The following is an 11,149-nucleotide window of genomic DNA, read 5'->3' as shown; positions in this document are numbered from 1 at the left end:
ACATGATCGAATCTACGCACGATGAGATCTTTAACACGAACGTTCTGTCCAAAGGTCTGAAGTAACTTAGACTGAAGGTTCTCTCCATGACATTTGCATTCCAATATACAATCAAGTGCTAACTCTAAAATTTCTGTTTTGGAATTCATGATTCCCATATTGGACGAACTTGCAAGCTCTGCTATGCTTTTTACCAACGAAACTGTCATCTCTTCAGATCTTGTGGACAAAATACCACTCATGAATAAAAGCACTTGTTTCAAGTCATTCCTGTTCATTACACCGGTCACTACTGATTTACAATCTGTGTCTCCATCAAGGATCTGATGAGCAAGATAAAAGCCAGCAAAGAACTCTTGAAAGGTCTTGTGAAGAAAGCAAAAGCGCGAGGATGGTTTCCTCTTGCTGCCACCGGTCTGGATCGAAAGAAACCCAAACTTGATCAAATTACTGGAAGTGCCTTTAAATTCATTCTCGTCGAAAAACAACTCTCCTTTACCTAAAGACTGCAACGCCATGCATCCTAACTGCACCAGGTCATCCTTGTAAATTTCCAGTAGGTCAGCATCACTGCCACTCGATGATTGATTTCTCTTTTCATATCTTAACAAAACACATCCCACAATTTCTGTGTACAACTTTGTCCTTTCCGGTGGAAGTACACCCTTAAAATCTTCAATAAGGATGCAAAGTAAAGCTGCATTAAGAGGATTCCGTGTCAACTCTATCAAGTCTCTATTTGCAAACATGTCAAAATCAAGCTGTTTGATTAGCTCTTTTGCCAAGTGTTCCATGCCTTTAAAGTACTTAAGAATGTAGCTCTTTGCGTCTTCAGGAGTAAATCCCACAATCTCCCATAGGGTGTCACAGTACCGCCTTACACTCTTACCAGTTTCATGCCGTGATGTGATAACAATGTGGCAATTGGGTAACACTTTACTTTCCAGAAGGTCATTGTACATGTAAACTTTACTGGAATCCACTTCATCAAGTCCATCAAGCACTAACAGAACCTTGGATTGATTTTCTCGAATCAACTTGAAGAACCATTCCTTTTCTTCTTTGTCAATATCAAGAGGAAGGATTTGGTCATCAATGGCCTCCCAAATATCAGTTTTGATATCACGACACCTCAGAAGCAACAGAACGTCAATCTCGGGAAAAGACTTGTCCCATTCTTCTCGTTTCATTGCCCAATCATATGCCAGTTTCTGACAATAAGTTGTCTTTCCCATGCCTGGGTCTCCTTCAATTAAAACAGTCCGTGGCTTTGCACACTCCTTGTGTCCTCTAAAGATAGCTGTCATGTTGGTGATTTCATCAGTCAATGTTCCCCTTGTCTTTTCTTTGCCCAAAATCTTTAGCTTGGTAAAAATAGCATCGAGATGAAAGCTGAAGTCATCAAGCCATGGAACAGGAAAAATGATTTTTTCACGAGTACTGTAGAGCTGACGGACCCTTTCTATAATACTGGCAGAATATGGTAAATCTGCAAAAGACAAAAATAATTTTAAAAAAGGTGTTGCCTCCAGTGGTCTTTTTTTTTCGCTCTAACCTCATGCAACCTTATTCTGTTCTTAATTTTGACACCATGGAAGGTCCCGTATTCAGCAATATTTGAAAAACAAATAACACTAGGAAAAAATGTAGTTTGATAGTGAAGCAAATTACTTTTTCCCATTGCAAAGTAAACGTGATGAGTTTGAGACAACTTTGCGCCTTTTATGCATCCGGGTTCCAAAACCTACATGTATCAAATGGTGAAATACTTCCTTACTTTTCAACAGAAGATATCATTTGTTCAGAAAAAAGTTGTAACAACAGGTCAAGTGTCCACTCGAAAAAAGACACAATTCTCTCAAGCAGTCGTTATTTAGTTCTTATCAACCGAGCGGGAGGTCTGTATGGGAGAATCTTAACCGAGGTCGCCAGTACAGACCGAACGCAGTGAGGTCTGTACCAGCGACTGAGGTCAAGATTCTCCCATACAGACCGACCTAGCTCGGTTAATAAGATGTTTATTATATGGCCAAACAAGAACAATTTAATTCGTTTAATGTAACTGGTTTGTACTAACTGACATTTTGCTTGCGAACGGCGATGAGCTTAACTTAATTCTGTCAAAGTTTGCTCGTCATCCTCTCTCAGTTTTGTCTTCATGCTGTTTGGCACTTCCATAAATAAATATTGGTAGAAGAAAATACTCAATATTTTTGCATTTCTAGATGGGAAAATCTAGACCGCGGTCAATACCGATTTTAGCCAATCAAATTCGTGAATTTTGTAGTTCCCAGTCCTCGTGAGACAGAGCCATATAATAACATATAATATTCTCCCTATCATTGACTGTAATTTGTAATATTAATGAGGAATAACACACATATCTCCGGAGTGAAAATTTATGCTTTAATAGTTTAACTACAAAAAAATTCCACAATCCACTTAAGCAACTTCCAGACCTTGCTTACTTTATTTTATTTTATATTACTTTTGCCATTGTATATTAGATTTACAGATTATAACAGATGCCAGAAAAAAAATTAATGGTGAGGAAACCTAATAAAAACCATTAAGGCTTGTAAGCTTCGGTTCACTCACATGAAACTTCAGATGGACATTAATTTAAAAAAAGATACAAAATACGAAGTTTTTACTGTATCTGTGGTAGAAAACTTATCTGGAATAGAATTTTTACGTTTCTTTCTGAAGGATGCCGGAGATGCAGAGCCAGTTTTATAGATAGAGAGAGAGACGAAAAGGAGGGAAGACGAAAGGATGTCTTGTGTTGTAGCCTCACATTTCCTTTCAGTGATTTGAATTTATTACCTTGATCTTCCTGACTGTGTGTGCTGCTTCCTGCTGAGAGAACATCAGCACAGCTTGCTTCTGGATGCACAGGATCTATTGTAAAATAACCAACACAGCCCGCCTTCACGTTAATAACAAAAGAAACAGCAAGAATTTTATTGGCACTGTCAAAGACAAATAATTATATTAACATTTAGAAACTAGACAGAAAGAAGAACCCTTTAAGACACAGCTGACTGAGAAGAGAATGGAACTAAGCTAAATTAGGAAATTGATCACTAAAATAAACTATAATTTAGAGATGAACTGCTAGCTGCATTCGAAAAAATAGTATACAAGTGCTGAAAAATCAAAGACAACACACATCAGAAAGCAAACGAAGTCAATGGATCAGTTTCAAAATAGCAGAAATAAGTAGGTCTTTGACAATAATACCTGTAATTATAAACTGAAACAGTGGGTAGGTTGGTATATTGAAAGTGGAAGAGAAAATCATTTCATATCAATAGTACAAAGTTTTCATTATTGTTTATCAGAGAAAAATAGTAAATACCAAACTTAAACAGCACAAAAAACATCCCAAGATAGTATGTCGCAAATGTAGGCCATGAATACAAATAATTTCAATAAGTCAAATATGGACATATGCTAATAATAATAATAATAATAATAATAATAATAATAAATAAATAAAGATGGGTGAAGATAAAATTATAGCCTTCTTGTGCAGCGTGCTATTGCTTGATAAATTCATTGCAATTGTGTATTGATCAAGACAAGGGAAAAGTGACATTTGCAGACTTAAAACCTTGAAAGTATTTCCTTGCACAGAGCCAGTCAAATACGACACATACACTGTTGCTGCTAGGTTGTTGAAATTTTTTTGGGAGTAAAAAATATTACATACTTCTCACAGACTTGATCATTAATTTTGGCAAAATCCGATCATTCATGCACCAGTTTGTAAATCAGATGTTATTTCAATAGTGAGAAAAGGATTTTCTAGAAGTTGAATTAGAATAAGTGTATTGTCTTATTGTTTATCGCATCTCCCAGCTGTAAAATCATAGTGAACATGAAATGGTGGTAGACACTGAAAGTGTCCCTAATTACCTGGTTAAGTAAGTGTCTTCTTGCAAACAATTTAAGTGGGAAATCATACAGTGATTGGGTGCTTTAAGCACGGTTTACACTACAGAAATTTTTTGGCACGGCTTGGGTGAAATTGGCACAAGTCCCAAAAAAAAAAAAGTTCGACTCGGATAAAATTTGCAGTGTAAACAACCTGTCAGTACCAAATTTCATCCGCGCTGAACCAAAATTGTTACCCGTGCTGGGACCTTCGGCGAGGTAGCCCGAGCACGGGTGAAAATGGTACGGGTGCTGAAAAAATAGGCACAGTTCAGATAGAACAAGCAGTGTAAACACTTTAAAGGGCCAAATTTGAGCCTTAATTCATATAGGCTAGCCTTTTTTTTTGCGTTTATTTCAAGATGGCTTCTCATTCTCCACCAAAATCACGCGGCCGTTCTTGATTATAATTGAACTGCGCATGTCTACAGGAGAAGTTACCCGGGCCCTCCTCAGGCCCAAAAATACGGTAGAAATGGTGTAGTGTAAACAAAGTTTGCCGAGCTCTTTTTAGGCACCCGTGCCAATTTTACATGAGCCGTGCCAAAAATTTTCTGTAGTGTAAACCGGGCTTTAGTCTCTTTAAGACTTTCAGCTTAAAGTTAATCTGATTATTTAAACTGTTTCTATTGTAAAGCTGTCAAAATAATTAGACTTAACAACAAGGAGTACATGTAATTTTCCATCCTCTGTGGTCAGCAGTGATTACAAATAGACACATGCCGCAGGATCTAATGAACCTTTGAAACCAATGAGCATCGAAATACATTGTATTGTTATTCAAAGCCATTTGGGTAGTTTCAATGGCACCTTGGGATTTCTTTATTGGTGTTCCCCCACCCGCCCCTCCCTCTCTCTCTCTCTCTCTCTCTCTCTCTCTCTCTCTCTCTCTCTTTCTCCACTGATTTTATCAATGTGATTGCTGCTCACTCTCTACCCCTTGTGTGTGGGGGTTTATTGCATTTTGCTAGATTTCCGGGGTTCCTAGGCATGAGGGCCTTTTCCCTCTAGAAGCTCTTTGCTGCTACAGTACACACAGTTGGCGATTCACAGTAATCAGCAGCAATCCTATGAGTGTCATGAAACTAACAAAGATAAACCCACGAAAAGGATTACTTACATATCAATTCCACCACGCCGATGGCTTAAAAAGAACAAAACCAAAAACAACTTACACAAAATTCCACGTGCCGACAACGACTAATAAAAAGGGCGTGCGAAAAACTGAAACACAACACCCCCTTTAACCACAAACAAAAAACCCAAAGAAATCAAATGATGTCACGCAAAAATAGTAACACAACTGTAACAATAATTACACGCTATATCTGGATAAGATTTGACCAAAACAGATTTTTCAGCTGCATGTGGTCAACTCCAGTTTGATTATTGTGGACACTAATCCTTTCTTGATTAGTTTTATCACACAAAATCCACTTTCCACTTACGTAATTTCAAGAAATCTTTTAGTGATCTGTATGAAGTAGTTACCTTGTTCATGATGAGTGTGTGTGCTGCTTCCTGTAGCTGCTGCTGCTGAAACAACATCAGTACAGCTTGCTTCTGGCTGCACACGATCTATTAAAATAATCAACACAGTCTGCTGTTAGGTTAACAAAAAAAGCAACAGCAAGAATTTCATTTGCACTATCGAATACAAAGTGAAATCTATTAATATTCGAAAATATTAATGAAATCACATAATTTCCAGCATGAATGGTGCATAATTTCCCAATTTTTTCACACCCTATCAGAAGCCCTGTTTATTGTGAAGCAGTCAAATTAGACTTAACAACAAGGAGCAGTTGTCCATCCTTGATGGTCAGCAGTGATTATTAAGACACATAACCCTGGATCTTGTGAGGTTTTGAAACCAATATGCATGATTGAAACACATTGCATTGTAATTCATTGCGTTTTTAAAAGGATTCATTGGCATTTTGGGAAATGTTTATCAGTGTTCTTCCACCCTCCTGGCTGCCTCGTTTGACTGATCTTAACAGTGTTAATTTATTGGCTACTCATGCATTCCCTTCCCCTTGTGCGTGGGTTGCCAGGGTTTCCCAGGCATGAGATCCCTTTCCTTCTAAAAGCTGCCTGCCACTAGACATTTCAGGCACCCAACCTACACTATGCCATGCAGCTGGTAATTGATGGTAATCAGCAACTAAGAAAATTATTGCTTTTATTAGTTTATTTCTTTTTCAACAGAAGACACAAATCGTTCAAAATGCTGTTGTAACATCACCCTAGTACGTTTTCACTCCCAAAACCCACCTGCATCTGTAGAAGTCTTCATTTTACACTCCCACTCATTTAGTTTGTCTGTAATTCTCTTTCCACTGCTTCAGAAGTTCTTTGAAATGTTCCTCATCTAGTGGATCCATTTCTTGTTTCTCTATTTCACAAATGGCATCTTCATATTTAGCTCCACCCAATCGTACCAGCGTTTTCTGGATCTGATCTTTGTATTTGCAAAAAAATGCATCACTAACAGAGGCCTCTTCGGCATGGGCCAATACTGCATCCACAAAATACTTCAAACGTACAATGTCAGACACACAGCTGGTGTCAAGGGAATGGGGAAGTAGATCCCAGCCAGTGGCTGGAGGACTCAGGTTACAGATTGTCCTCAGAAGCACAATCAAGAGAGAATTGTCAAAGCCAGTGGATGATACTGAAGAGGGTTTAACTGGATACAATTTACTCCACTGCCCTGGATTGAGGATTCCTTCTTTTTTAAGAGACTGAAGCTTAGAGTGCACTGGCTCACGTTTCAAGGTACTGCAAAGGTCTTGTGGATGAATTATTCTGTCAAACATGTCCCTCAACACTTGTGACCCTAGCCTGACCAGAAGGCAACATAGCAGTGTGTACTTGGTTTGTCCATCACTGGGAATAACTGCCACAACAGCACCTGAAACAAGATAATTATGTAAAAGATAACTGACACAGCACTGATGAAAAGTTGTTGATTAAATAAAATTGGTGTGAAAGGGAAGCCCAGTGAAGCTTTGAAGCTTGGAGGTTATATTAAATAGGCTTGCTTGGATAATTACAAAATATACAGCAGGGCCGTAGTAGGCCCGGCAAAACTGAGGGGGCACAAAGATTTGAGTAACTTGTATTTAGAAAGTTAGGGGTTTGGGCCTCGGAGGACGCATTGGACGGGTGTAAGCCTGTTCTTTGTATGGGGGCGGGAGGGGGGGGGGGGAGGGTGTACTGGAGACATGGATGTCTCTTCGATGTTCGCCTTACCCAGGACAAGAGTGACTTCTGCTTGGATTTTCAGGGTTTTTGAAAGGACATGGCTTAGTTAAGATCACGTTCCAAAGACGAATCCAGTGATGGAGAGAGTGAGTCGCCTGCAATGTGTATTTATCTATTATAGATGATTTGGAGTTCAAGAAATAATGCACCTCTCACTGGAAATCCCTGCGATTGTGAAAATAATGGTAACTGACATTAAAAGTGTCCCTAATTACCTGCATGGTGTCTTCTTTCAAATAGTTAAAATGGAAAATAACACAGTGATTGGGTGGTTCAGTCTCTTTAAAATTTTCAGCTTAGAGTTAAGCTGAAAAGCAGTCAAATTAATTAGACTTAACAAGGAGTACATGTAATTTTCCATCCTCTGTGGTCAGCAGTGATTATACATGTAAATAGACACATGCCCCAGGATCTAATGAGCTTTTGATTCCAGTGAGCATGACGAATCGAAATACATTATATTGTCATTCATAGCCATTTGAGTACTGTAGTTTCAATGGCATCTTGGGATTTCTTTATTGATGTTCTCCACCCTCCCCTCGATCTCTCTCCACTGATTTTATCAGTGTGATCGCTGCTCACTCTCTTCCCCTTGTGTGTGGGGGTTCATTGCATTTTGCTAGATTTCCAAGGGACTTTTTCCTTCCAGAAGCTGCAATCTTCGACCTTGAAACACTTTGAACTACCGTTACTTAACAATAAATGACACGGTCTGATATTAACCAGGTGGCTTTTTGCAACTCACACAATCTTCGACAAAAACCTTGAAACACTTTGAACATTCTCGCACCGTATTCATCCCCCTCCCTTTTCCAATGTTGTTGCAGCCAGTCAAACAGTAAAATGTCATCTCAACACTGTGCAGGGAAAGGGGGTGTTTCAAGGATTTTTGGCGAGGATTGTCTGAAGTGGCGGGAATATTTTTGAGCATGCGCAGGAGAAGTATTGCGTGATGGTAACGGAAGTGTAAAGTGTAAACAAATGCTGGTAAACCTCACGGTTTACCATTAGTTTTTGCCCTTTCTCACATTCCTTATTAGTATTTCTCAGTTGAAAATCAGCTTGTGCTTGTAGAAGACGTTACTTATGATTGAAAAGAATTTTCAAGAACAGCTTCAATGCCATCGTGAAATTCAGCCTTTTCACAACGGTTAACCATAACATGTAATAAAATAAGACTGTCAACAGACCAACTTCTATTTTGACAACGGTAAACCGTTGTGACCTTTACTGCACGTGAGTCAACTAAGGCTAAACATGCACAGTACATAGACACTGATTCCCTTATGACAAACAGTGTTAGGGTATAATTCCTACATTTGTAGGTGCCACAAACGACTTTTACATGAAATTCTGTAGTGCATCTGTTGCCAAAGGATAATTTTGTAAATGTAAATTGCATTATATTTCTCTGAAAAAATACAGCTACATATTTAGTATTTTAGTCTCTGTCCTTGTGTTTCTAGTATGAGTTGTATACACCTGTCCATGGATTCCTTTCAATTGTTCATTTTGGCTGCTGGCAACCGAACAATTGTATTTTTCACTTGAACTGCGTGAAACTCTCACGCTCTAATTGTTCTTCAATAGCGCTGTCATGCAAGTCGTCACTCACTGATGTAAACATGTTCTCTACTGATTGGATTTAGAAAAGGACTGCGTGGCGGTATCTTTAGCAATTGTGCGCTCACTCGTTGCAAAGCAGTGCTGGCTTTGGTTATTGTCTTGAATGAAGAGTCTTGTATATTCTTTCTTTGATTCCACAAACACTTGCTCAGAAGTGTTATCAATGAAACACGCAAAATAATTTCCCGTCATATGCTCATACTCGTGGCATAAAATAACTCCTACATTACCCAAAGAAATCATCGCCCCTAAACACTTGACTACCTTTCCTCTAGATCCAACTTTACTCCCTGTCGCTGTGCAATACTGGTTGAGACCTTCTGATTTTTTTCGGTAAGTCCTTCCAGTAGGAGCTCGTGCTTTGTCCAGCGGGTTGGTCTTGTGCGCAAAAGCATTTGAGGTGCCCCTGACACCTTGTCATACTGATCTCTCACTTTTTTGGCAAATGCGTAAGCTCTTCTCATTGTTAGTAAGCAGCCCTTTTTTTCGGGGCCTAGTACCCTTTGCTATTTAAGAATCTTCCCACGGTGCGAACTGACACATTACTTTCACAGATGTTTGCCTTTTTCATGAGTCGCTTGGCGGTATCTTCCTCAGTTTCAGTAGAGTCCTTTTAAGGAGTCTCATCTTCTCTGGATGACAACTTCCTTGGCTTTCCTCTTCTTTCGTGGATGACATTTGCGTGAGTTCGCGTATGCGTTGAACGACTGTTATTAAAATTATTTTAACACTTGCGTTACTGCAGATCAGTCGATTTTTGCGGCAATTTCTCGTAGAGAATACCCTTTTTCCATCTCCAAGAATCTGATGAGTGCCCGTTCTTCCGCCGATGTTTTCCTATTGTACACCATACTTGCTTTTTTCACTGAAATGTGTGACTGATCACACTTAACCTTCATGTCTGAGTAAAAAAATAAAACTCTCCTATGCGTGACTATTGTGGCCAGGTTGTATTCATGTCATTTTTAAAGACCGAAAATAACATTTACTATTTATTTCTGCTGAAATTTACAACTGTAATATATTACCTATCTTGCGTCAAACAAAAGTTACAGCAATATTTTGCCAGCTATCATAGTCTTTCTGGGCTATTCACGGAAACTACCGTTACTTGACAATAAATGACACGGTCTGATATTAACCAGGTGGCTTTTTGCAACTCACACAATCTTCGACAAAAACCTTGACACTCTTTGAACATTCTCGCACCGTATTCATCCCCCTCCCTTTTCCAATGTTGTTGCAGCCAGTCAAACAGTAAAATGTCATCTCAACACTGTGCAGGGGAAGGGGGTGTTTCAAGGATTTTTGGTGAGGATTGTGGCTGCTGTTAGACATTTCAGGCATCCATTACCTACAGAACACACAGTTGGTGATTCACAGTAATCAGCAGCTAACAAAAAAATCCTTTTAATTTTTTTTTCAACAGAAGACATCAGTCCTTCAAAATACCAGTTGCTGTAACAGCACACTAAGTTTTCGCTTCATAGTAAAGCATGGTGAATTTTGGGTGGCATTTTTAAATTGGCATTTTATTGAAAAATAAAAATGCTCATGACTTAAAAAACTATTCAGTACATTTACAGACAAAACATTATTACAGGCTACATCCGGATAAAAGTTGACCAAAAGCGATTTTTAAGCTACATGTGGTCAACTCCAGTTCAATTATTGTGGACACTAATCCTTTCTTGATTAGTTTTATCACACAAAATCCAATTTTCCACTTAAGTAACTTCAAAACATCTTTCAGTGATCTGTATGAAGTAGTTACCTTGTTCATGATAAGTGTGTGTGCTGCTTCCTGTAGCTGCTGCTGCTGAAACAACATCAGCACAGCTTGCTTCTGGCTGCTCATGATCTACTGTAAAATAACATGATCTGCCATTAGGTTACTGAAAAAAGGAACGACAAGAATTTAACTGGCATTATCAAAATATTATACAAAGAGAAATCTATTAATATCTAGAAAATATTGATGAAATCGCATAATTTGCCACATAATAGACTTTTGTTGCCGCATAATGAGATTTGAAAGTGGTGCATAATTTCCCAAATTTTTTCATACCCTATGAGAAGCCCTGTTTATTGTAAAGCAGTCAAATCAGATTTAACAACAAGGAACAGTTGTCCATCCTTGATGGTCACCAGTAATTATTAATCTAGACACATGCCCCGGGATCTTGTGAGGTTATGAAACCAATGTTCATGATTGTAACACATTGTATTATTCAAAGTGTTCTAAAAGTTTCATTGGCATTTTGGGAAATGTTTATCAATTATCAGTGTTCTTCCACCCTCCTGGCTGCCTCGT

General features: G+C 38.6%; 1 protein-coding gene and 1 pseudogene across 1 annotated transcript; both read right to left on the bottom strand.

Annotated features, from left to right (window-relative positions):
* LOC138021155 (NLR family CARD domain-containing protein 3-like) overlaps window positions 1-6,374 on the bottom strand; it is a 16,372-nt pseudogene extending 9,998 nt beyond the window's left edge.
* On the bottom strand, window positions 6,252-7,991 carry LOC138021154 (E3 ubiquitin-protein ligase DZIP3-like). The gene is made up of 2 exons (XM_068868017.1): window positions 7,955-7,991; window positions 6,252-6,856 (listed from the first exon to the last, which is right to left on the bottom strand). The coding sequence occupies exons 1-2, from the start codon at window positions 7,989-7,991 to the stop codon at window positions 6,252-6,254; spliced, it is 642 nt and encodes a 213-aa protein (XP_068724118.1).
* Between the last annotated feature and the right edge of the window lie 3,158 nt (window positions 7,992-11,149).

The sequence above is a fragment of the Montipora capricornis genome, chromosome 10, assembly GCF_036669925.1.
Source record: "Montipora capricornis isolate CH-2021 chromosome 10, ASM3666992v2, whole genome shotgun sequence".
Taxonomy (NCBI): domain Eukaryota; kingdom Metazoa; phylum Cnidaria; class Anthozoa; order Scleractinia; family Acroporidae; genus Montipora; species Montipora capricornis.
This window is presented reverse-complemented; position numbering and strand designations above follow the sequence as displayed.